Genomic DNA, 27,656 nt, shown 5'->3' with positions numbered 1-27,656 from the left:
CCAAGTAGAAGAAACCAGAGGTAAAAAGCTATATAATATATTATTCCATTTAAGTGATATTATTTAGAGGCAAAACTATAGGGATACAAAACAGTTATGTGGTTGCCAGGGTTTGGGGAAGGGGAATACGTTGGCTACAGGGGAGCACAGGGGAACCTGGAAGAAAGGAGATGGAGCTTTTCTATATATTGATGGAGTTGGTGGTAATTTAATTAATACCTTTGTCAAACCTCGAAGAACTGTATGCTAAAAAGAACGTGTATTACGCTATGTAAATTATACTTTAAAAAGAGGTGTAAAAGCTGAGATTTGAATCTTGGATCAAAATACAATTCTTCTAGTTTGCCTGCAATAATATCAGAAAATACTATTTTGTACAGCATAAGGAATGTAGTCAATAAGATGGTAAAAACTTTGTTTGGTGGCAGATGGTGACTACACTTACCATGGTGAGCCCTGAGTACTATATAGAATTCTTAAATCATTATGTTGTACACCTGAAACTAACATACCACTGTATGTTAATTGTATTTCAATGAAGAGGAAAAAAGAAAGAAAATGCCATTAAAACAGAGTACTCCATGTGTTTTGCTATAGTTCTAGTTGATAAAACACTGTTTTATAAAATAAACACCGTGTAATTCATGTTATACTATGAATTGAGCAGTGGATGCTATGAACATATAAAAAAATATTTTCTGGGACGCCTGGGTGGCTCAGCGGTTGAGCGTCTGCCTTTGGCCCAGGGCGTGATCCTGGGATCCGGGATCAAGTCCTGTATCGGGCTCCTTGCAAAGAGCCTGCTTCTCTCTCTGCCTGTGTCTCTGCCTCTCTCTCTCTCTCTCTCATGAATAAATAAATAAAATCTTTAATATTTTTTTCTTTTCTCTTGTTTTTTAGTGCTTAAATTTAACCTAGTTCTTACTGGTTACAGGAAACAGTTTCTTACTGAGTGTTTGACAGTGAAACCTGCGATCTAGGCTATAGTTCTAATATATGTAGTATTCATACTATGGCAAAGCTTTTGTATGATTTGAATTACTCAGTTAGATGGCATTTTGACCTTAGAATAATAGAGAAGAAAATAAGACAATAGAAAAAACATGATAATATCACTTGTCTTGCTTATATGTGATTATTTAATGGCAGGCAACTGTGAGACATAAATGGCTTATCTGCTCACATCCTTGGCAGTAGGAAGACCTACCCCCTGACCTCTTTGAGTGTCTTCCAATTCTGGTATTTCTGTATTTCACTCTTCCTTGTTTATAATGGCTTTGCCACATTCCCTCCATTGTATTTCAAGGATCAAAGATGTAAATCAAGTCACCATTACATTCTAGCTTATAAAAGTCACCTTCACCATACAATATGTACCTAGCCTTTGGAAGAATGAGCAAGTTGGGGTTTCTGAGGCTATTATTGTACTTAAGACTTTACAACAAATCGAATAATATATATCAGTAGCTTCTCAATAATGTGTACCATTAAAAAAATAAATAAATAATGTGTACCATCACTTAAACAAGTCACTCTTTCTTGTATTATGACATTTTAAAAATTACTTTTTTTTTTTAAATTTTTATTTATTTATGATAGTCACACACAGAGAGAGAGAGAGAGAGGCAGAGACACAGGCAGAGGGAGAAGCAGGCTCCATGCACCGGGAGCCCGACGTGGGATTCGATCCCGGGTCTCCAGGATCGTGCCCTGGGCCAAAGGCAGGCGCTAAACCGCTGCGCCACCCAGGGATCCCTAAAAATTACTTTTATCTATACTTAAGATGTGTTCTCAAAATATCTGAAGACCGTATATGTACTATGTCTTTCTATAAATAAAAGGGTCATGCATGACTATAGTCAATAAATGTAGACAAAAATGTATTCAAATTTATTGAAAATTAAGTGACTGTGCTTAAGATTATTATACTATCAAGGCCATTTGTTAGGTGATTAAATAGGTGAAAGAAATGCTATACAATATATGTTGCAAAAACCATGAAAAGAGTAGCAATGATATGATTTAGAAAAGTGAAACCAGCAAATATCTCTATCTTACGCTTTTTAAGTAGAATAAGGTGAAATACAAAATTACCTCTTTTTTTTTGTTTTTAACAGATCTTTTCTTTTGTTTGAAGTCTCTTAAAAGTGCAGTGTTGGCTCTTATACTTTTTAGTTTCCTTGCAGCCCTATTGAACATTCCATTACCAATATTTGGAGTTGTTTAATTAACCCAAAACAAGAAAGAATTCCCCTTAAGAGTTAATGTGTAGCAAGTGTTTCTTAAATATACAAATGGCAACATTGTTTTCAAACAAGATAATTACCACTGTGTATAGTATGCTTCTTCATTAGTAAGTAATTAAATAATTTACTAAATTGTGCAATAATTCATAATGACACATGCTAACCCTGCTCAATTATAGAAGCTAGGGATTAAAGAATTTCTTGCACACATGCCTAAAATTTACTAGAGTGGTAATTTTTGATTCCTGAAGAAGTCAGCTTGCTGCTTTCAAAATACTGAGTAATGCCCAATTCAAGGAAAATTTTTTTAAAAATTTTGAGAGTCATAACATAATGGTTCAGAGTGCATACCCTAGAATCGGCTTACAAAGGTTGTTCTTAAGGTTGCTTTTTGTTCCTGGCAAGTTACTTAGTTTATTAGCCTTTTGTTCCTGGCAAGTTACTTAATTTCTCTATGCTCCAGTTTCCTCATCTGTAAAAAGAGAGTTTGGGGTGAATTAAGTGTTAAAAAGAGCATCAAATAAGTGCCTGTGACAGAGTAAGTCCCAAGGAATCATTAACCCAATAAGAGAGGTAAAAGAAGCAAGTTGTATAATTATTAGAAAGCCCTTTTGATTTTGGAAAGTCATCTTTGGGGACATAAGGCTTAACTGGATACTCAAAATCTAATGTCGATTTTAGAGTCTTCTGATTTGAATGCCTAATTTAATCTACCTCCATCTTACAAAATGGAAGAGAAGAGCACTGAGGTTTTTTTAAATGTGAATCGAACATAGAAGAATTTTCACATTTTTTATTAAAACAGAAGAACAAACCCAAATCTCTTCTTGTTTCAGTGTTCAAAGCATACTTCCCCAGTGCAGGACTGGACATAAATAATAGGTGTACTCCTGAGAGCAGAGACTTTTCTGATCAAACGCTGTCAGCCAAATGAATCCCATCCTATAAGCTGGAGCTTAAATGTGAGCATCAGAACCACTATTGACATGTGGCACAACTGTCTGAAATGTCAATAGTTATAAAATGAGTATTTCATAATGCAGAATAATTGATTACTCTGCTTGACTGAACAGCAACATATTTTCTCTGCGAAAGCAAAATAATGCCAGCATTTGCTCCTGGAACGCTCCTAGCTGCGAGACTCGGATTTCCCAATGAAGCCCACGTACTCTGCAGCCCTTGATCATGCATGACAAAAATAGAGGGAACCATCTGTAACTGCTTATCTTCTCTCCATTATTTGAAAATATATTTTTAAGATACTTCTTAAAAAATAAAATATGGCCTGTATACAAAGCATCTATATTAGAACTGTCGCAGATAATTTTCAGAACTTAAATGGGTGAGATACAAAATCAAATAACATTCAATTTATCTTGTTCATCCTGAAATGCCCTTGCTTAGCTTTCACTCTGATGAAATAATACCCATTTCCAGTTTTATTCTTCCTCTGTGTGCTGTGATGTGGAACTCTTTTGCTCTATGTGTTTTATTAAGTGTAATTTAACTTTATGACTATCAAACCAACTATTAATCCTTACAATAAGACTATGAAATGGGTGAGCAGCAAAGAGATTTATTTTCTAAAGCACAATTCTCTTCTTCTGCCCTCAATTATGTTTTCAAAACTCATTCTTTGAGTGTATATATTTTGCAAAGGTCTGAGCTAGGCACTTTGAGGAAAAGCAGAAGAAATAGTAACAACCTACATTTTGAGCTTTCTCTACTCCTTGTCTTTATGTACTTTCTGTTGCTAGGAATCTTCACTACTAGTTTTGTAAAGTAAGAAATGCATTTTCTTTCTCTGTACTTTCATCCATGTTCTGCCCTCCTGTTATGATGTTCTTTATTCTTTTTCCTATCCACTAGATTCGATTTGTCTTTCAATGTTTAGATCAAATGGTAGCTCCTCCATGAAGTCCTTCTTCTCATCAAATTTAAGATGAACCCTGTACAAAGTTGCCCCTCGTACTCTTGGCTTGCATAGCACCTTATTTCTGGAACACTTATTCTGCTTTACATCGTAGGTATGGCATTCATTTGCCTGCTAGAGGACAAGCTCCTTGAGGGAAGGTCTGACATCTTAATCTTTTTCCTTCCCTCTCAATGTCCTGGCACACATTCTTTAAATTATAACACACAGATGTTTACATGCTTCATTGGATGGGAGCTTCTGCTTTTACAGGAGATGAGACATAAGAAGGTGAGACCATGAGGCCCCTTAGACCAAGGGGTAATTTAATTTGTATTTATCTTTGTATTCCCAATACTTAGGTACTTAATAAATGCTGGTTTAATACATACAAATACACACAGAGACACATGGTTTCAAAAGTGTAAAAAGCTTAGCAAAAGTACATTCTAATAGTCACTTCAGCACGTCTTTATTAAGGTCAAAAATTTATGCCAACCACAGGCTCTGTGTGTACCACAATGTAGGGGCTGGTGGGGACAGTGATGGTATTTCCACTCATAAGCCCTCCAAAGATGTTGTCACTCTATCCTTTCTTTAAAGTGTTTGATCCTCCCAGTAGCCCTTCAAGGTTATATTTGCCTTATTTCACATAAGAGGAAACATAGGTTTATTCAAATAACTCAGCTAGTGAGTGGGATAAAGGTTGGTTCGGGACCTAGCTTTGTCTGATGTGAGAGCTCATTCGGCCATACCAGAGTTTGATGACACAGTGAAGGCCCCTTGGAGAGGTAAGTCGATGTAGTGCAGCAGAGAGAAAGGGATGCTGTTCCTAAGAAGTGGATAAGACGAGATCCTGCAAGTAGTTATGGAGTATGTGAGTTGCAGGAGTCCTTCAAGCTCTGTTCCCATTCTTTCACTTTACAGATGAGAGACCCGAAGGTGGAATGACTTGCCCAAGGTGGCAAATTAAGTGTGAAACTTGAACCCAAGCTCCAGGTTCTGAGTTTGCTTCTATCATTCATGTTCCTTTGACTAAAATATTATTTCCCGAATGGCCTGTTCTGTGCCATCTGCGGGAAGTGGGGTGAGCATACCCCATGGGAACACAAGGGGCGGAGGTCCTTCTGGCCTCTGTTGTGCATCTCCTTCCTTGCTGCCTTGGCAGGTGTGTGTGTGTGTGTGTGTGTGTGTGTGTGTGTGTGTGTAGTGAGGCACCTGCTACCTACGTATTGTGTGGAGGTTGCTCACATCTGTATGCCTGTGAACTTCACCCTTCCCCTCATTGTGATCATTACAAAACATCTTCCAGTTCTTGAATTTCCCAATAGATATATGAGAAATATGTGGTTCCAGAAATCTCAGAATCCCTTCAAGATTGTCTCAATCCAGCCAAATCTTTCGCCTCCAACATCCCATTACACTAATAGTCACACTAATGATTTGGAGCCGTCTGTCAACTGTGAGGGGCAGAGTGCTGTGTAAACATCTTTTCAATGGACAACCAGACACTGCCTTCCTTTAGGGTTGCTCAGATGACTCAGGGAGCTGACTTCTCTATAGTTTTCAGAGCCAAAGTCAACTGATTAGTGAGGTTGTTCTCGTTTGATTCTCTAGGACAATACCAGGAATACAATACGCATTCAGTGAATGTGCTTGATAATGTGAAATGTGTCTGTATGTGTGTGTTGTGTGTGTGTGTGTGTATGAATGAGTGTATAAAATTGAAGATGTCTCTTGCCACCAAAGAACAGTGTATTTCACCATATTTCATGGGCTATGTATATGTATACACATGTACATTTACATCTACATCTATATTTGTTTTAAAATCATGAGTAGTGGGACACCTGGGTGGCTCAGCAGTTTAGCGCCTGCCTTTGGCCCAGGGCATGATCCTGGAGTCCCAGGATCGAATCCCACACCGGGCTCCCTGCATGGACTCTGCTTTTCTCTCTGCCTGTGTCTCTGCCTCTCTCTCTGTGTCTCTCATGAATGAATAAATAAATAAAATTTAAAATAAAATAAAATTATGAGTGGCAAGCAAGCTATATTAATCTGTTCATCCTCTCCCCCTTCCACTCATAAATAAGGGGGGCCTCTCTGTCACCCCTGGTTTCCAGATCTCACCAATATTATTCCATTTTATAAATGCTCCTTTATGAGGCACTGGCTCTTTCCAGAAAAACTAAGCAAGTCTGTGAAGTATTATAGGTAAGTTTGTGCCTTCTCTGTGGCTTTCCAAGCAATCTTAGTTAGAACTCTCTGGGTCTGACTCTATCTGGTCTATAGGAGACCTGCTTCTCTGGCTCTATGTCAGTCAGAATGGCCCAAGTCCTACAGATCACAGTGCAGTGGTGGCTAAGAATTCAGTTGAATCAAGCTGCCTAGGACCACATTAACCTTTCACTGATCCCTTTCTTGTTCAGCTAGAAAGAAATTAATTGAATTAGCAAGCTGCCACACTAGAGAGGGAAAATCAGGGCCTGGGTGAGACACAGAGCCAAAATGCTCTCTCATGTGCAGCAGCAGCAAACTTCAAAATCATCTTTGTGCTAGGAGCTCCTTGCCCACTCAGGATAAATCTGTTAATCCATTGGTTTGCCATTCTCCCCAATAGCAGCACTGTAGTGTGATTCAGGGTGGTACACCCCATTTGGTGGTATATTTCCACCATTTCCACCCCATTTGGTGGAAAACCGAATATACCCTCATAAAGTATCATTGCCTTAATCTCTGAAAGTGGGAAGATTGGCACCAATTTTCTGATTACATGCCAGTCTAGATATCCTGTAGAAATACAGCAAGCTTTCCTCATAGACATTTGGGAACAACCTGGCATCAGAAGTGTCTCTCCACTTTCTTGCTAAGTGACAGATCAAATGTGAAACCCAGTATATAGGGACCCCATGTGGGGCTGTTACCTTCTCTAAAGAACTCTGAATTCAATTCCATGTGTTTATAAGTGTGCAGGGTGCCTTCCTTTTCGGAGATTAGCCAACAGAAACATTTGAATCAAAAAGTAATGTATAACATAGTTCTACCCATGGTAAAGAATTCCCATCCTGTTTAATTATCCTTATGTGAGCAATATTCTTTTTCTATTTTCTTTTCAGAACACTTGGTAAAAAAAAAATTAATGGAAAGAATATATTGCTTAACACTGTTTTCCCCTATAGTAGGTACTCCATAAACATTTCCTACATGTTAATAATTATTCCTACATGTAAATATATAGTTGGTAAAGGTTTGCACTGAGATGTGCATCATTTATGGCTCAAATTTGGTAGTATTGGATGGGGGATATGGATCCTTTCATTCCTGACTGGTTTATTTGGTGCAGGATTTATAATTCCATAGAAAGTTTATATTTCAAGGTTGTTTGGTTTGGTTTGTTTTTTTTTTTTTTAAAGCAGCCCCTCATTTTTACTTTCAAAGTTTCATAAGAGCTTTGTGTTAATATAAAGAACAATATTATACCCTGGGTTAAAAGCTGAAGACATTTAATAGAGGCATGTATTACAAATAGCATCTAGCCACACAGGAAGGTTAAGACTTAATATCTGAAATTCGGTCGCTCATTATTTGTAGAACCAGAATGAAATACATTTCCAAGGGCTAAGGTCAGTATTACATTATCCTGGAAATGTCTTTGTTGAATAAATGTGTAAATATTTCAAATAAGTATTATGAGATTACATTTCTATTGGGGACATTATCTATAGGATGACTGATTCTACTACTTGTAATTGCAGGAGCACACATGTCACGTTACATGTCATTCCCGATTACCGATTTCATTTGAAATGGTCTGGAAATAAATACCGATTACTAGTAATGTAAGACTATTTACCTTGGAGTCAGATGTCTGACAGGCAGGCTAGAGCTAATGGATTTGGTCATTTTCAAAGCATTGTTTTCTCAAACAGGATACTGTTTTAAAGTAACATTGTGATTTTTCAAGGATTGTGTTATCTGGATTCATTTGCAATGAGTATGAAGAACACAACCTATTAACATGCAGTCCCTGACATCTTTCCATCCCTCAGTGGTACAAAGGAAATAAAGTTGGACCTCGGACCTACCTACTGGATAGCTTGGCTTTGCTCTTCCTTGTCATGAAGTGCTTAGGACAAGGGAAATCAAGAATCAAACATGAAGGATGGTGTCAATGTAACTGAGGGGCGTTGCCTCATTGGGAGATACAGTTGCATCATGGGAAGGTGGTGTGATTTAATTTCATAATTGTAAACATCACAGTGGGTATGGTTGATTCATTTGAAACTCTTGTCCATTTTGCTATGGCTGGACAGCTGAATTAACATGGGTAGGTCTTGGCTTCCCACTTTCATAATTTCTTGTTTTTGTGGTTTTATTTGAAAAAAATCTAAAGGAAAAACTCTGTTAGGATGGCTTTAGCTGAAATCAAACTCTTATTAAGCTAGGGATTGATTTAAATTAGGATGAATTTTTTTTACCTTCTAAGTCAGGACTGTGTAAATTTTGCCTTGAAAAGGAGGCTGGGGAAGGTGGGGGAGTATATGAATCCTAATTTTCTACAGAGCTGATTGTCTGCCTGCGTTTTTAAATCATAGCCCAACTCAGGGGCCAGGACAACTCAGTTATATGGGGGAAAAAATGCTAAGACTCTCCTTATTTAATCAGCATGAAGGCATCAGCTAACAACTAATATTTTAAGTTGTAAATGGAAATACAGACCATCAGAAAAGAAAGCGGAACTGAAGCTGTGTGAAGGAACAGTAGCAGGTATGCAAACTGGGCTTTTGAGATTTTTGTGCCATTATAGTCAATGTTGTGGACATCCTGGCAAAAATCTTAAATAATGCAAACTCTGGGTATGAAGCATCTGAAATTCGTCCTGAAGAGATTCGTCTGATAATACTGTCAACATTTAAGTTCTCATAGGCCAGGGAAAAAAGGGATTTAGCTTCGAAGTCCAGAGGGAATTAAGTTTCAATCTTAAAATTCACAAAGTCTGCCTTTGAGAGGTATTTATGTTTTCCTGCCCAAGGTGCCACGACGTTCTTGAGTGTGAAAACCAGAATCTTTCCCACCTGTAGATGGGTTCTCTGGAGAGAGTGATGGATGAGGAAGAGCCTGGGAATTTGGTGGCTCAAATCAGCTGGCGATTGGATTGTCGTTGAGGTGATTCACGGAGCGTTAGTTTTCTGCTCTCCTTCCAGGTGACAGTGTTCCTGCGGGAAGGAAGGGGAGAGGGGAAGCTGGTGTGATGGAGAGGACCAGCATCCGTGTGCGCGGAGTCCCCCTGCCCAGGCCGAGTCCCCCGGGGATAGACTTAGGGGACACCGCGCCCCCCGGGAAGGTCCGGCCGACGGCGACCTCCACGGCCCCGCAGGGGACCCTACCTCCCCAACTGGGCGCCGGGGCGCTCTGGGAAAGGAGGGTGACCGCGGTCCCCCCACCCCACCCCCGGGCCAGGCCCCTCTTTTCCACCGACGAGCTGGAGTATTCGACGCCCCGGCAGCTCGGGGAAGGAAGCGGGAGAGCGGGAGAGCGGGGTGGGCTGGCGCGCCCCTGCCCCGCGGCGTGCGCTCAGGGGCCCTGCGCGCGTAGAGCACCCCGGCGCCCACAGGTGCCCCGCGGGGCGAGGAGAAGGCTGCGGGCCTGGGCGCGGGCGGGGGGCGCGGCAGGGCAGCGCAGGGCCGGGGCGCGCCCGCCCGCCCGGCAGCCGCCGCTCACCTGCCCGCGGGGGCGGGGCGGGGCGCGGCGCCGGGGCGCGCCCGCCTCCCGCCTCCCGCCTCCCGCCTCCCGCCTCCCGCCTCCCGCCCGGGGAGGAAGCGGAGGGGCGCGGTGTAAACAGAGCGGCGGCCGTGATGTCAGCCGGTCACATGGAGCCTCTTATGGCTCGGGATGGCTCTCGGCGGGCGGGCAGCTGCGGCAGCTGCTGCTGTGGCTCGGGCGGCGGCGGCGCGGCGGCGGCAGAGGGGGCTCCGGGGTCGGACCGTCGGCTCTCCCTGCGCTCTCCGCACCGCGGCTTAAATGATGTATTTTGTGATCGCAGCGATGAAAGGTGAGCCGGGAGCCCCGCCGGGGCCGGGTGGGCTGGCTGCTCGGGGGCGGGAGGAGGGCGCGCAGGGGGAGGGGTGGGCGCGCCTGCCCGAGCGCACGTACCGCCCGGGGCTGGGCGCGGGAGCCCCGCCAGGGCCTCCGGGGCCTCGGCGGCGGCGCCACCTGAGCCGGGCCGCGGGCCCCGCCTGCCTCCTGGAGGGGGCGAGGGCGCGCGGGCTGGACCCCTCGCCCGCCCCCTCCGGCTGCTGTCAGCCGCCCGGGTCCGCCCGGCACCCCGCGGGGCTCTCGGAACAAAGTTTGCAGGGAGTCGCGGCGCTCCCGGGAGGCGGGGGCGGCCGGGGAGCTGGGGGAGGCCGGGGGGCGCACCCCGGACAGCTCCGGCCTACGCGGGGAGGCGCAGCGGCCGGGCCGGGCCGGGCGGTGCGCGCGCGCCGACGCGAGGTCATCCCCGGGGGCCGGTCAGCGCCCCGGGCCGTGCGCCCTGCCCCCCTCCCCCCGCCCCCCGGCGGCGGCCGCAGGCCCCGAGCGCCCGGCCCCGTCCGGCTCCGCGTCCCGCCGCGGCTACTTCTGAAAGCGCCCGGGCCCGGGCTCTGGGGCTCTCGGGCTCTCGGGCTCTCGGAGCGCGCCGGGACTCCCGGGGCCGCCGCCCGCAGCCGCAGCCGCAGCGCCCCCCGCCCCGCCCCGCCCCGCCCCCCCGCCGGGATACTTGGGGCCGCGGAGGGACGCGGGGAGGCCTCCTGCCCGCAGGAGCCTCGGCGGCGGTGGGAGTGCGGCGGCGGCGAGGGCCCACGCGCGCGGGTGGGTCGCGCCCCGGGTCCCCCCGCCCGGCCCTCCGCCCGCCTCGGGCTGCTGGGGAGGGCGGGCGGGGGGCCGACTCGAGGTCTTCCCAGGGGAGCGGAGAGAGGCCGAGGCAAGTCAGGGAAGTTTGTCGTGGGCGAGCCAAAGTTGGGAGGTGTGCAGGAAGTCGCCGGTGCGGCCCGGAGCTGGCGGGCCACGCTCCTCGGACTCCCGCGGGCAGCCCCGGAGAAGCTCGTCTGGCCCGCGCGCCCGCAGGTGCCCCCCGGAGGTGGTGGGCGCGAGCGGCCGCGGGAGCCGGAGCGGGAGCGGGAGCGGGAGCGGGAGCGGGAGCCGGAGCGGGCTTCGAGCCCCCGGAGCCTGCGGCGCGCCGGGCGCCCCTCGTGCGCAGCGGGTTTGCAGCCCCAGAGCGACCTGCGGCGCTGCCGGTCCGCGCGGGCGCCGGGGGCTCCGAGGGCCGCTGGGGAGCCCGAGGCTTGGCTGCAGCCCGCGATGAGGGACCCCACTGCGGGGTGCGAGCTGCGTTTACTTTCGGTTCACCGAGCTTTGCCTTTCCCCACGAGAGCTTGGGTGGCATCTCTTGTATCAATCATTAACAGGCCGAAACGTGCTGGACGCTCGGATGAGCTGCTTGAGACCGAATCTTTCTCTACGACGTACCCACGGGCAAACGTTTTCTGTCTTCCCCTCGTGGCTTTCGGAAAACGGGATTCAATCATTTTTAGAATAAGCGACTGATGGAGGGGGAAAACCTCCTTGTGATGCACGTTCTTAAAGCACTTAACATCCTTCTGTAAGGAAAAAAAATGTTTTTCCTACAGACTATTTTTTTTTTTTTTTTTGGTAAAAGAAATCTATGCTCCCCTCTTCCCCTCAAAAAACTTTTATGCTATTTCCTGCGTTTTATTAATCCTGCAAGAGTAAAACGACTCAAATAGCCTTTGTAGTCAAAGGCTTTTTTTACCTTTTTACCCCCCTTTAAGTTATAAAATAGGTTTTGCTACTTGGAAGATGTCAATGCCACTCTTTTATCCATTTTACGTAATATGATTTGTGTTGATTGGGGGGAAAGGTGAAAATCTAAAACTGTTTCCCCCAATAAACAGTAACCACCAAACAATAAGGAAAATATATTTTAATGCTTTAATCTAATGTTGATGCTTCCCAGTACGTAGGATTTTGCTTTTGTAGCTCTAGCACAAAGTTAGGTACTATCCCTTACTAATAGAGTCATGAGAATCACACAAACACCAACATCCCCCAAAAGCTGTAGCCCACACATTTGTCTTGGAGTGACCTCTGGCTGCCATTAGATAATAGATTCATAGTAATGTGCTTTGAGAAAAGTAGCTCAGAAGTACTGGCAATGCAGCTTTTCTATAAGCATGAGAGAGAGAGAGAGAGAGAGAGAGAGAGAAAGAGAATGCATCTGGACAATTAGAATATTTCATTTCCAATATCATAACATCCTGTGTTTTAATGGGATTATCTCGCTTTGGTGCAAATTTAAACTGAAGAAAAATAGTTTGTGGGAAAATGAGGAATGCTGTAAATGTTTCCATATCAGATTTAAGGGGAAAAAAACTGGCCCAGAATCATATTAAATACTTCCCTACTGCCTCTTATTTTTAATAGTTAAATTGGTTCCATATGTAAGAGAGTTTGTATAATTAGATTTTTCATGCAAAACAAATACTCTTTATAATATAGCTTTTTCGTACACGTATGCATGTGGATGGGGGAGGAGGGAACAAGCGACCATAAAAGAGAAACATTCTCTTTGTTGGCTGATTACTTATGTTTTTTAAACATCATTAAATCAGGCCTTTTGAACTCACCAAAGAAGAAAATCCTTCCTCTGCGTTAGTTGTCAAATAAGTTTAGGCTTAAAGTGGTTTCATGCTTAGAAGTAATAAATCTTCATTTAAGCAACTCTAGTCTCATCCTTCAGTTTTGTTTTTGTTTAATTAACAACAAAATTCCGATACCATTTGGATTGCTTCTTGGGCAAACAGAGAGAGCCAAGCGATAACATTTATGATCAGGGGAGCACTTGTTCTGCTCATCATAAAAGTGCATTGCCCAAATGTCAGGCGGCAGCCGAGCGCTGAAAGGAAATGCAAGGGCTTCATCAGTTCCCGTAGATTATATGCCCCTTTTTTCATGAGTGCTCAGCCTATGCTCATGTAAATGGAGTTAGAGTGAAGAGGGCTTACAGAGAATTTCTGTCCCATAATAGATTCTTTCCCCCAGCACAATTCATGTGCAGATGCAAAACCTCACCTTCCTGCTTTGAAAAATACTTTATGTGTTGGTGATTGGTAGTATTTCCAACTCGCATAAATTTGATTTTATACTTTTGAAAAATTTGGCCTTTCTTTTTTACCCAGTGAAATGTGAATTTTATCCCTGGTCTTATTTCAAGCACCCCGTCCATGGTGTCCGTGAGCAGGGATATTTGTCCCATTTTTGTGACCTTTGGTAGATAGGATTGGGAGAAGGGTGATGGCTGGATCTTGAAAGGAGAAAACCCAAAGGGCTGTGCCACCAGACAGAGTTCATCGGGCAAGGAGGGGTCAGTTCTTTTAAAGACAAAGAGGATCTCTAAATCCATCTGTCCATGGGAGGAGAGGGGGAGCTCAGACCCTCTGTGAAGTAGAGAATATTTTTAAAGCACCATTTTCTTGAGTAGCTCCTTAAATTTATAAATTTGAATCACATCACGTGAAATGCAAAGCAGCACCCTACTCGAATAGACCACTTTGCCCTCAATTTGCATTGAGTACCATATAGTTTCTTTGATGCTGCCCAGTTATAAAATAATACAGTTTCTAAATGGAAGTAGTTTGATAGATGGACGGATGGACAGACTGACGGATGGATGGATAGATAGAATGAATATGATTTATATCTTAGGGGTTATTTTATAACTAGTAGATAAATTAGTAAATATATGTTAATAGTTCTCACTACACTCCTTTTTCTCTCACCTTTCCCTTCCAGCCAAATGAATCACAATGAAATGGATGAGATCAGCAAGTAGATAATTGCAAAGTACCTGCAATAGCACCCAGCCACTTTGTAATTTGCTCAGGGGCCTCTAAGAAAATAATATTTACAAATGACCATTTACAAGGAGGAAAAGTTACTAGAGGGAGGGATAGATCGATCTGCAGAGGTAGAGTTGGAGTTCAGTTTTCTTAAAATTCCCTTAAATTATTTTAGTCATCAATAAAACACATTACATGGAACAAATCTAAATACTTCGTCATGGAAGTGTTCTCTGATGCGTTCTAAATATTCATAGTGCTTATTAGTAAGAAATCAAGGCTGCTTTAATCTACATATTTCATATTTAGTAAGTATTAAAACCATAATTAGACTCTCAGAATCAGCAGCTACACCATGTGTGTGTTTCTCTGCTTTAAGAAAAAGAAAAAAAGATAATTTGGAAAGATCCACCAATGACAACAAAACAAGTATGAATTGACATTTGACGTTATCTCAAAGACCATGTTATGGGGAACGGAGAAGTTTCCTCTCTCCCCTTCTAGATCCTCCGCTGAGGATACCTCCCTTCCACCCCAGCCTCTGAGTCATGGACTTAGAGATTCATAGTCAGAGTTTTTTGTATTTGTTAGTATGCATGCTTTTTCCGTAAATTGTCAGAGTAGTATGTCTAGAGATAAGAGATCTAAATAGGCCAATAATAGCATCATATTAGCCCATGGACAAAAATGCAAGAAAGCAGTTGAAAACTTTTATTCCTGGGTTTTCTTTTTAAAGTGATGTTTGTTAGCCCTCATCATACTATAAGGAGGTAATGTGATAATTTTAAAACCTTTGTTCCTGTGAGTATGAAAAGCCATGTCCATCTTATTTCCTAGGTTTGCCAGTGATTTCATTTTTTGATTTTTATTTTATTGCCTCTGAAGTTTACTAGGCATTTCGTAAATACATAGATGGATGAGTTAATCTATATTTGTTTTGTGCTTTATGTTTTACAAACATTCTTATCTCATTTGATCCTCTGTGGAGAGTCACTGGTACTCTCATGGGTTTTTGTTGGACAAAAGTGAAGCTCATAGTGGGTATGTGCTGTGTAGCCAAGCTCTTCCAGCTGATAAATAGTGAAGCAAGGACTAGAGCCCTAATTTCTACTATTTTCATGCTGCCTCCCCTGGAGGAAGCTGTGAAAATGTCCCGGATATAACTTTGTCTCTAGTTACTGAAAATTATAACTCTGGCATTTATAAGAGAAAAAAATAGATTCAATTATGTAATGCTTTGCTGAGCCTAATATCTTTAAATTACTATTTAATAAAATCAATTTGGTACAAATGGGGTTATTCTTATTTGCTCATCATTAGCTTTCTTCATCCATGATTTTCATTAAGTCTGCTTGTTAAAAGAGGGTGAAATGTAAGCATTACTTTCCTAAAGAACACAGATTACTATGAAGTGCAGCTAACCTGTATAACCTATCTCCATTATGATAGAATTGAGCTGGTGATTTATCTGTATGTGTTCCACTTATCTTTAGGCAAAGGGAGCATTCACAATTGCATCTTCTAATTTTAATATGCCTTTATGTAGAAAGCTGATGAATCCTTGGGCTTTTGAGTGCTGATCTGGTTGTTTCCATGACACCTAAGGGGCATGATGGTGGATGTACTCTTGAGAAATCTGTTGTCTTTTAGAAAATCACACGAGAGTGAAAGTTTCCAAGTAGATAGATCTGCAAAAGCTCATTTCTTGATGGGTGTTTACTTTTCTGGGGACTGGCTTGAGATGTGTTTGCCTGAAAGCAAATCAACATTATTTCACAGAGTCTTGGGGAGAGAAGAAACCTTAAAAGTCACTTGGATAGATCTCAGACCCTTGAGATAGCACTCAAAAGTCTTATTGGCATTTGGGTCTCCACGGCATTCCTGCCAAATGGCTGTCTGGTTATATACTTGAACACCTCTTATGATGGGAAACTCACTATTGTAGCTTATTCCGTCTTGAATTAGAGAATTCATATATCAAGCATAAATCTCTTCTTTATATTTTTAATCCCTTGATTCTTATCCTTTCTTTTGGGGCTGTGTAGAACATATTTAATCCATCTTTCAAGTGAAAGATTGCAGCTGTTTGAAGACTACCAGTATGAAACACATACAGCTCTAACCTTAATCTTTGCTGTCCCTCTCTACTGACTGCACTGGTTCCTGGCCAGCCTTCCTGCAATCTTGGTCAGCTCTTCCTCAGGCATACTTACTACGTTTGTCTAGAACCTCTGGAAATTTTGTGGCCAAGAGTGGAACCCAAGTACTAGGGTATGATATGATTGACTCAGCACTTAACCTGCCACGAGGTAAAGAGTAAAGATTTTCCAATTTTGTTTTCAATGTTTACAGATACAGAGGCTAGGCTGTGTCTTTCGGCCATCGCATGACCCGTCTGTGTGATACCATTGTCATTTGTGAAAGTGGACTTTCGGCCTATTTAGAAATGCTTTTAGGTGAACTGACGTTGGCTGTTACATATCTAGGAAAATCAGAGATATTCCAAAAATAATTAATGGAACATAAGAAGCATTTATGAGGTGTTTTCCTCCAGTGTACTCTCAGATCTGAGATAAGGCTGCCCTCTAGTGGTTCCTTATTATTTGGGGAAAGCTAAAACCCTTAATGGTGCCAGTGAATTTCCCATCAGGCTAGTGGAGCGGGTCAAAGGTTGAAATTATTTTCTCACTTGCTGTGGGGCATTCTTCATCAGATTCCAAAGTGTAATGCATTGCTTTAAATGGCTCTTAGCAGTGTAACTGTGGTGGAGATAATGAGTCTCAAAAGTTTGCTTGGAAGATAGTAAGGGAAGTTTTGAAGCTGAATCATAAAATTCTGTTTGGCTGCATATTAAATTTTAAAATATAAATGAGACTTGGTTTGTGGAGTAGACAATTATTGTGACTTCTATGGTGATCATTGTAATTTTTTCTTTTAGTTTCAATCGTAATTCTTTCCCCCAGCCCTCAAATAAAATTTAAAAAGAGATTGTCACTTTGATCAGCATTTTCCCTTTTTAAATCTAGAGCTATTTTTTTTTCCAAAAAAAAGATAAACATTTAGAAAGAAACTATTTTAGCTTTTTTTTTTTTTGGCAATAAAATAATTTTAAACATAGATGCAAACTATTAAGCACTTCATTTAAGAAGACTTATGGTCAGATCATTTGATTCATCTAAGTGTAGGCAGTTTGGCCCAAAATGTAGAGAATATGTTACATAGGTTTTTAGAACACTGTATAGAGTTTACACTTAAAACACTGCACAAAAATAGAAATAAGAATATGTTTCTGTAATTTTTAGGATAAATAGGTAATACAAATGAATTGTAGGCTCAAATTTTGGTGGTGTATCAAGTGTGAAACAATCATAAAACAATCTGATATCTGTACTGGAATCAGAAAAATAGCTATTGATCCTTAAATGTCATTTAAGGAAATGATGCCTTGCAGAAGAATGAGAATACAGGTTTACATGATTTTTTTCATTGCTCAAGAAGTCAAGGCTTCAGAGCTGGGCTGGAGTAACCAGGATAATAATAATGATAGGTAATCACCAAGATTTTAAAGGATGACAGTGTTCACTTGTTCCTACTGGAAAGGTGAAATTGCATCTTTATGTGAAAAACAAGGAGAGGGGGAGAAAGCAAGGAAAACCTGCTGTTTAAACTTTTCTATCATAGAAATAAGATAGTGGTTCAGAAGTGAAGACTTGTGGTTAAGTTTCAGATCAGTTATTGAAGCAAACCGTTTTTTAAACTACACCACCCAGAAGTGTGATTCTTTCACCACATGACAAATACTCTTTTTCATAGAATGTTATTTTCATTTTTCAGTTGTTGGGGTTCCCCCCCCCCATTCTTTATTTGTTTATTTCATGGCAAATCTTGTGCAGAACATGGGGCATAAATAATTTGTTTCAGCAAATACTTATTAATTGCCTACTGTGTGTTAGATTATACAGGTGCCACCTGCATGCTTTTAAAAAGCTGAGACACCTTCCTCCCAGTTGTGTCTCTTAAGCCGTGAATCAGCGTCTCAAAAATCCACTGAGAGATTGGCAGCCACACTTAGCTAGAGAAGGCTGCTTTAAGACAGTTGCTCTTACAGGTTTGCAGCTTCTGTGAACCACATGCCATTTAAAATAAAGGAGAATTTGCGACACACACGATGAAATGTTACTGTAACTAGATAAAGCCAATCATTATACTTATATGTGGACAGGATTTCCCTCCAAATAAGCCATAGGTTAGTTCTAAAATCCTGCCTAAAGTAGTAGTTCTGAAACCTTAGAGTACAACTCCTACCCCAGAGAGTCTGTCCAAAAGGCAGATTCTTAGGTCCCAGCCAGAGAGAGCCTGACTCTGTCAGTTTAATTCTCCTGGCCCAGGAAGGCATGTGTTTAAAAGTGTCTCAGGTGTTTTCGATTCAAATGGTCCTTTCGCTTTGTGAAGCCTTGTCCTCACCTTCCAGAGCTGGGATGGACACCGGGTCCTCTAGCCCTTCAGTGGTTCCTGAATATTATTGATTTTCACAGTCAACTGGGAAACATTTAAAAAATAAACTCCCATGTTCCATCACCACCTGTGTGGATACTGCTTCCGATTGTCTGGGGTGAGACCAAAGAACTTAACTTGTAAAGACTTTTCTTGTAAAAGATCGAGAATCTGGCAAGTTTGGGAAGCATTGCTCTGGTCTTATGCAGTGCAGAGAGTAAAGCTCAGAAAGGTAAATGGTATTAGGATAAGCACAAGCTTTCCTTTAGTCCACCAAATCTCCTTCCAGGATGCAAGAGATGCCCAACATGAGCCATTTCTGCCATTCTTTGGATGTTGTTAACACACTGGAGATACTCTTCTGATTATCTTGGCCCTTCTATACCAGCATGTGGGACAAAGTGAGCATACTCCAAATCTGCTACCCCAAGTGGCCCAAACAGGCAAAACACCCTGAGACTGGTATGGGAGGTGCCAATGATACTTTCCAAACACTGTATGCCTTTTCTGCATAAATCTTCCTGGGGAGCTCTGGCCTTCTGGCATTTAGTGAACCCCGGGGCTGGGTCTTGCCACCATCTTGACCATTCAGTAGGGGTAGACTGGGGATTGTGTGACAGGGGTCAAGGCCAACTCCAGTGGAAACAGTAATGTGTTTTCTATGTTGCTTTTTCCAGCAATAAAGTTTTTAGCACTCTTGCAGCCTCATCAGTGCTTCCTATTTACAAGTGTTTCTCAGATCCTGTGTACCTGGCCACCTGGCAGTTCTCCCCACTTCCAGGCACTGGAGGTAGCTAAATATGAATGAGGCAGATACAACACTGCCTTCAGACAGCTTAGATTTCTAGTCTGGTGAAACAAATAAAAGCAGAACTGCTCTGGTTGATGCAGAGGGAAGCCTACCCCCTTCCTCACCACAACTGCAGATACTCCTCTTTCTTTGGAAAATGGTAGTGTGAAATCTCACTCTTGTGGCAGGTATGATGCTGTGGACTCTAGGAGCCGCAGTGAACACAGTGGGCTTTGTCTCCGGCCTTTGCAAGTATACATCCTGGTGGGAAGAGGTAGAGATAAAACCTAAGTAAACACATAAATGAACTAGATAAGAACAGACAGTGACAACAGGTACGCTAACAGGCAAACAGTGTGATGGCTTAGAAATGTGTATGGCCTCATGGATGAATGTCTGGGAACACAATCCAAGAATTTTTTCCTATGAATGGTGAATGACTCAAGGGAGCTTAGAGGTCTTCTGGTCCCTTAATTCTCAACCTTGTCTGCACAGTAGGCTGTCTAGAGAGTTTTTTAAAGATACTCAAGCCCAGGCTGCACTCTTAGAGGCTCTGATTTTATTGCTTTGAGGTGGGGCTCAAGTATTGTTAATTTTTTAAGCTGCCCATGATTCTGATTTAGAAACCTCTGAAGTCCAACCCCCTTACTTTACACATGAGTCACTTGCCCCCAGTGCAAGGAACCAACATTGGATGGTGGAAACCACCCTGCTTCGTGTGGAGGGGGGCAGATGTGGGTTCTCCTCCCAGATCTAGTACTCAAATAACTGTCAGATTACCTCAGTTGCTTGCTTCCCCCATTTGTTGGATTAGACTTGATAGCCATTGAGGTCTTTTCCATATCTCCCATTTGATGAAATCTTTCTGTTAAAACTGAAAGATGGTCTGGTTTCTTGTTCAAGACTTGGAGGAAACAGATGAACGCCTTCTAGTTTCCTTATCCCCCGTCTCAACCCTTAATTGCTATAGATGCCTCAATCAGCTAGTCAGTTCATTTCAGAAGTGACAATTTAAGGTAGAAAAAGATGATTACTTTTAGCCAACTCTTTAAATAAATTTAAGAACTAGCTTCCATTAATATTAATAATAAATATGCCCAGATTTAGTTCCGGTAAATTACAAAAATACCTTATTTATCAAATTCTCTCCAAGAGCCTTTTCCATTTTTGATGGTTGAGTTAAAACCAAGGAGGTTAGGGGCAGGGAGGTTGCGTAAAAATGGAAACCCTGGAAGAGTCTTGACTATTGCATACCACAGTAATTTTATTCCTTACCAAATATTCCAGGCCAGAAACCCAACAAAATTGAGTTTTTCCTAATGTAATGTTTGCAGTTTATTAGCAATCAGAAACAGTGTATCTCCTATATTGCCAGCGTACAAAGGGAAAATAACAGAACTCCGCTCTATCATGAAAAACAAACTCATTGTGCTTCCTCATTAGAGATCCAGTATCTCTAAGAACTTGGGTTTCATTGAAACATTTATTCAGAAAGGTAGCAGTTCATTATAAACCAGGCTGGCGTGATGTAAGCACCTTAACTTTATTTCCTTTTTGTGTGGAATGTCCCAGTAGGTTTTGATAATATTCAGCAGTTCCAGAAGTGATAAAGGAGCTTGAGAAGTAAATCTGATGGGAGCTGGTAAATGAAATTAGAACCGTGTCTTTTTCAATAGAGCATTTTAAAGATGAGCATACTGCCTATTTTGTGTGTATATATCTAAGAAATTGTACACACATCGTATACAAAGCCATATGTTTGCCTCAGACATTAAATTACGAAAAATCATCTTCTAACTTACATTGCATCCCTAATCAGAAGCAAGCAGCTTCTGAAAACGATACTGTTTAATAAAATAATTGGTTTGGGAGAAATCTATTTCAAAAGCAGTATTTCTATCACAAGCAAAATCATGCGGAACAGAAGTGTTTTGTTTCCACCATTGCAGAGAAACAAAGTTGTTTAGGATGAGTTAAGATGTCTCGAAGTTTTGGCCGACTTTCTGAGCCTCCTGCTGCTGTCGCATTCAGAATCCCTTTTAAAGTGGCTTGGAAGTTTCTCTGTGATTTCAATGGCCGCTTAGGGGAAATATTGGCTAAACTACTCATTTTGACTTGTTAAGATGGCTTGAGCGTTTTCAGAATGTTTTCATTTGCTAGAAATATGTTTTGTGCTCAGGCTTCTCTTGTTGAAGGAGGTTGGTTACCAGCCATCTGATGACGCCTCGGGGTGTTTACAGAAATTGTGGGTGCTGTAGTTATATTTGAGCACAGCCCTCCCCCCCCCCACAAAGATAGTGTGGTAATCAGCAGGAATGGGAAAACATGTATTTAAGGATTGATGCTTGTAAAAGGGGTGCTGTAAAGAAACATGGTTGTTCAGATGTAAGAAATGACTGACAGCTCTCCTTGTAGGCATGCTAGTAACAATAAAGTCTAGAAGTTCAACATCAAAGCGATCACAGCTTACTCCACCAGTGACTTGCACATCAAAGAGGGGAGTGCAAGACAAAGGAAGTGCACTGAGGTATGTTTCTGCCTCATAGCCAGATGCTCAGGGGGAGCTCCCGTAGCTCCTTTCATGAATGCAAAGTGATTTTTTGCAGATCAGCGTCTTCATTTCATAAATGACCGGGAATATATATATATAAAAAAGGCAGGGCAAACGAATGTCATAATTGCTCCCCATCAGTTTAAGTTTGGTTAGGAAAGACTCATTGCCCAAGAAATTGGTCTCTCTGATTTCCTTAAGCAACGAATTCTGTAGCGGTGTGGGCAGCTCTGACTTCACCTAATAGAATACAGGCAATTATTCACAAAATAAGAGAGTACAAATTGGATACATTTCCAGGCGGTTGTTTTGAATTATGCTTGAGAACATAAAACAGACCTAAGTTTGTGGAGTTACCCTCTCTTGTTTGCTTTTTACTTTTTTTTTTTTTTTAAATTAACCTTGTGGGTGGATTTTTGCTGAATCAGGTGTGCATTACTTAACAGGTGTGTGTGATAATGAAATTTGGACCTGTTAAACCGGCTCTTAATTAATCACCAGATCTGTACCTCAGTTTTATAAATCAAATGGCTTCTACTACAAAATCCAAAATGCCAAAAGTAGAACAAGAAGAAGAGTCTAGATGTGACTCCCCACCCCACCACCACACACATTTAATATTAAATTGAAAATAAAACTAACCATGCAAGTATTATGGGTGATTTAAAATAATGTGCCTTTTTTTTTTGCTTGCCTTTGAAATTTGAAGTTCTTTTATAGTTCATCTTCAGTAATTTACTCATTTTTAAATGCTATTGAAAAATAGTAGTGCTCTGTGTAGTCATTAATAAATACAAAGCAGCTCTCTCAAGGCTCTGGGGAGACCTAATAAACACAACTGTGTTACTAATTGATGCTATACAGAGCTGACAAAAGTAGTGCATCGGTAAACAGAAGTTAGAAAGCAAAAAGTTAAAGAACTATAGGGGATTATGTAGACATCAAGGGTTGGAAATTCTAATAAGGCCTCTTTAGGGGAGCGTTAATTTGCATGTGGCTGAATTAGGACACCCAATTATTTCTAAGGACACTACCAAGAGCTCATCTGAAATACCCCTGAAGTAAAAGGTTTGGGAGGGTTGGGTGTTACATAGGATAGAGGGGGGACCGAGCAGGTCGTATTTCCTGCAACTCATGATCGTTTTCCCAGTAGCTTGTTGGAGCAGCTTTCTTTGTTAGGGAGGAAAATGCTGATGAAATCAAGAGTACTGCAATTTCTTTGTTCTATACACACGATTTATGTTGAATTGCCACAATGGAATTTTTTTTTTAAGCAGGGAGGGCAGGAGGGTGGAGACAGAAATAAACCTTTTAAATCTTCTTTATGTGAAGCCCACAAGGACATAAGCACTGAGCAGATTAGAGAGTGGATTTATACTGTTCGTATCCTCTGTGGCAGTGGTCCTCAGCATGGGAACCAGGCACTCCTGGGGGCCCCAAGGCCCTTTGAGGGATTCCTAGAGATAAAAACTATTTGTATAATAACACTGAGATATTATTTGCCCTTTTCACTTTACTGACCATTTGTCATTAATAGCACCAAAGCCTTGGTGGGTAAAACGGGCACATTTGTAGGAATCAAGGCAGGGCCACCAACATGTACAAGTAATCATATTTGTTATTACTCTAGACTTGCTGTTAACAAAACATTGCCAGGTTCATTGGAGAATGTGCTTGATGAAGCAGTAAAAATTATTAAGTGTATTAAATTTCGACCCTTGAGTACAAGTCTTTTTAATATTCCTTATGACAAAATGGGAAGTACACATAAAGCGCTTCTGCTACATGCTGAAGGAAGATGTTTGTCTCCAGGGATAAGAACTGTGCCGATGTTTGAGTTAATAGCTGAACTAACTGCTTTTGGATGGAATGCCATTTTACTTACCAGAACCACTGACTCTAGCTATTCAAACTTAGGTGTAGGTCATATATTTTCTCAAAAAATGAACCAAGTGAGCCCGTCATTTCAAGAAAAATAGTTGGCAGTGTTTATTGCCAATACATTCAAGCTTTTAGGCAAATAGAATTTTGCAATACTTGTATCCAACACCATGCGTTTGATTGCTTCTCAATATTTAATAACTCTTTTGATGATGTAGGTGGTGATATTAATAAATGTGATTGCCTGATATAATCTCATTGAGTAATGAAATATGTCGACATCTGGAAGAGCTGCATAACTCAGTGAACTAATAGTTTCCAAGTGACCAACACATGGTTAGAAGATTCAGTCAACATACGAGGTATACCAATCTATTTGAATTTAACAGAGTACAAGAGATAATGATAGGGTGTGAAGTTTCATATTCCAACCAACCTTTAAGAAACCACCACTTGGGGAGTTTTGGTATAGTATCAAAGAAGGCTCTCCAGAATTATCTGAGAAGGCTATAAAATACCCCTCCTTTTTCCAGCTACATGTCTGTGCAAAGAAGATTTTCTACACGTACTTCAACCAGAAATACACAACAGATAGAATGCAGAAGCAAATATGAGAATCCACCTGTCTTCCATTAAGCTAGAGATTAAAGACATGGGCAAAAATGTAAATTTTTTTAAAAAGGCATTTTTTCTGAGTAACCATTTTTGGGAAAATAATATTTTTCATAAAAATACTTTGTGTTAATTAGCCTGTAATGAGCTTATTACTATTATTTTTAAATTATAAGTAAATATTTTTAAATTTTCTCCATTTTAATTTCTTATACAGTCATTATTGATGTGTAACCCATATAAACAAAAGCTCTTTGGGACCTTTAAATATATAAAGGGATCCAGACACTAGACACCAGAAAGTTTAAGAACCAAAGAAAAGGGGGAGGGGGAGCTGGCTCAGTTGGTTAAGCGTCCAACTCTTGATTTAGGTTCAGATCATGATCTCAGCGTTGTGAGATGAAGCCTGCTTAAGATTCTCTCTCCCTCTGCCTCTGCCTCCCTCATCCCTCTCACATGTGCACACTCTGTCTCTTAAAAAAAAAAAAAAAAATTTGAGAATCACTGCCATACAGTTTAGCCTAGGAGATGGAAGATTTCGTGACAAAGCACAAGGTAACAATAGAAAGGGCTTTAAATTTAGGCAAATTTAACAGATAAGCTGTGAATTCTGTATTAAACAAACCCTTTCAAACATGAATTCAAAAACAAATTTCCTAATCTCTATTTTCTTTATAATGTCTTTCCCTTTAATGGCCATGGAAGACTAAAATCATTGCTGATGTTACATTTTCAGAGTTTTTGTTGTTTTCTTTTCTCATACAATAGAGATTTGGCATAAAATTGTGGTTTACAGAGGCTTTACAATTTATCTTTAATCATCTGCAAACTACATTAGCAAAAACTATAGTAAATAACTGCTATTTGTCTTTTCAGTTTGGACTTCTACCGAGGAAAAAATATTTTGTACCATTAGTGTGACTTCCAGAGCTGTTCCAAATCCTGGTTGATGTGAGACTTTTCCACTACTGTGGGCCCTTTGGGGAATTTTATTGTGTATAGTGATGGAAAGAAAACCATCCCAGGTCCTGCCACCACACAAATGAAGGATACCATCACCTGCCTTCCTTTGCCCTCCCTTCTCTAGGAGGAAAAAGTTCTGCCCAGGTATCTGTTGGCACTGAGACCATGGCAGGAAGGCTGAGCCCTCGACTAACTTCAGATGTGCTTGGGCAGAATCGGTTCCATTACACTAATTAAATGTATGAAAGTCCAATCTTCCCTGAAATTTCCTGTGAAAAATAATGGGCAGTTGGAAAGCCATGCTGAAATACTTGTTAATTTTATAATCACTTCGTTGGCATCTAGCATATAGGCATTTACATTGTCCTCTGTAGCTGGCCCATCAGCCTCTTTGTTATTATCAAATAAAGGGCACGTAGGTCTTGGTTCCATTTGGTTTTCTATCAACAGGCTGTCAGTTGAATGAGAGCAAATGTGTTTTTGGCACATTCTGTTTTTCCAGGGTCTTGATCCTGACTCCTGTAACTCAGAGAGGAGTTGGTGCCCCTAGAGCCAGATGAGTGTCAGGATATGGGGATATCTCTCTCCTGGCTTGGTTTTAGTAGCCAATTAAAGGTAGAAGCTGAAACACACTCTGTAAATGGAGGTTGTGCAGTGGCCCACTACTAGCCTGGCTATGAGAAAAAGCACCTCATTTCCTCTTGGATCTGCCCAGAATGAGGAGGGCTAAGGGGAGTGAGATGGCCTAGTTTCAGAACAGCTCGAGATGACAATGTGGGGGAAGGACAGGAGTGGAGAGGAAGGAAATGAAGACTGCATCCTCTCTCCTTAGGCTGTTGAAGCTCTAACCTTTGCAAAATGGGTGAGAGAAAGAGCCACATGCCCACTCACAGTGAAAAAGAAAACAAAACTTCCTCCCAATGCCCAAGATAATTATCCTCTTTGAAGTAAAATGGCTCTTTTGAAGGTAGTGCATTTTATTAAATTTCAGGCATTTTCCTGCTAACTGAACTTAAAATAATAAATTTTACACATTAAGTTTGGCATTATTCAGTGGTTTTGACCCAGGCATGGGGAACAATTTAAAAGCCAAAAGGCATTTTTTTTTTCTTGATCTGAGGATGCTTGTTCTGTGAAAACTCATCAGGCTTCCATTTGTGATGCCTGTTTCTGGAGGTATGCTACACTTTCAAAAGCTTACTAAAAGGCTAGGGCATTCTAGAACATTTGGAATATAAATAATACACTCACAGTACCGAAAATATTCTCTAGACTCAAGGCTTTGGAATTTTTCACTGTTGTTTAACACACGTTTTGTTTATTCTCAATTCCTTTGTACCGCCAATTCACAAACATAAAATTGAATCTATGACTTTATGGAAGGGAAACTAAAGGCATTTATATATGTCAGGTATGTATAGAAGTCGTAACTGTGTATCACAGAGGCCTGATAGCAACCTTTATGTTTTCCCTTCCCTCCCTCCCTCTTCCCCCTCCTCCCCGCTCCTCTCTCCCTCTCTCCCTCTCTCCCTCCTTCCTTCCAGCATTGGCTCTAGAATGACCTGTAAGGAAGGTAAGGGGAGAAAGTGAATCAAAAGGCCCTGTGATATTATAGGAATATGAAGTTCATCTAAGACTTAATGCTGCCTGTGCATTCTTTGTGCTAAAGGTTCTGGCCCTCGGTAAGGATGGCCTCAGACAAACAGACTGTTTTCACAGTCCAGCATGCCCCTTTTTAGTGCTCTCCTGGCTTAGCAACCTAGGGCAGAGTCGCCCTCCTTCCACATAAAGACAGAGTAGGGCACCTCTCTCTCCAAGTCTGCCCCCCATTTCCCTCTCTCCTAACTTACCATTTTGGCCCTGTGTCCCCTTCTCTCCTGGCTCTTCCAGGCGACATGACAGAAATGAATAGGAAGGAATGTGGGGCATTTGGCATAGGTGAAAGAACATGTATAGCTTTGGAATTTTCCCCAAATATAAGGTTAAAGTCCCGGAAATGCTCCATACTAGCTGAAGGATCTTGGGGAAGTCACATACCTGTCTAAACCTCAGGGTCATCAATTGTAAAACAATAATCAAATTGTTTGATTGAAATCAATCAAAATTTACTTCATAGGGATTTTAGAAAGTAGGAAGTAACATATAAAAGGTACTTAATACAATCTCTCGGTCATAACAGGTACTTTGGGACACAGTAGACCCTGAATAAGTGTTGTGGTTAAATAATGATATTATCATTATGTTCCTGTGGGGAGTGGTACGTATCATGTACAGAAGTCTGCAGTAAGGGCAATGACTTCACCCAATCTCA

General features: G+C 41.7%; 1 protein-coding gene across 3 annotated transcripts in view; it reads left to right on the top strand.

Annotated features, from left to right (window-relative positions):
* Positions 1 to 27,656, top strand: part of RORA (RAR related orphan receptor A) — a 711,297-nt gene that overhangs the window by 602,181 nt on the left and 81,460 nt on the right. Inside the window, exon 1 of one of the 3 annotated variants that reach the window (XM_025472619.3) lies at positions 10,023 to 10,210. The exons of the other annotated variants lie outside the window; for them this stretch is intronic. Coding sequence (XP_025328404.1) covers positions 10,180 to 10,210 — 31 coding nt within the window. The 5' untranslated portion in view covers positions 10,023 to 10,179. Of the gene's footprint in view, positions 1 to 10,022; positions 10,211 to 27,656 lie in introns of those variants that run through there. 3 annotated transcript variants of the gene reach the window in all.

Source organism: Canis lupus, chromosome 30 (genome assembly GCF_003254725.2).
Source record: "Canis lupus dingo isolate Sandy chromosome 30, ASM325472v2, whole genome shotgun sequence".
Classification (NCBI taxonomy): Eukaryota; Metazoa; Chordata; class Mammalia; order Carnivora; family Canidae; genus Canis; species Canis lupus.
The sequence above is the reverse complement of the archived record's forward strand: the minus strand, read 5'-3'. Positions and strand labels throughout refer to the sequence as shown.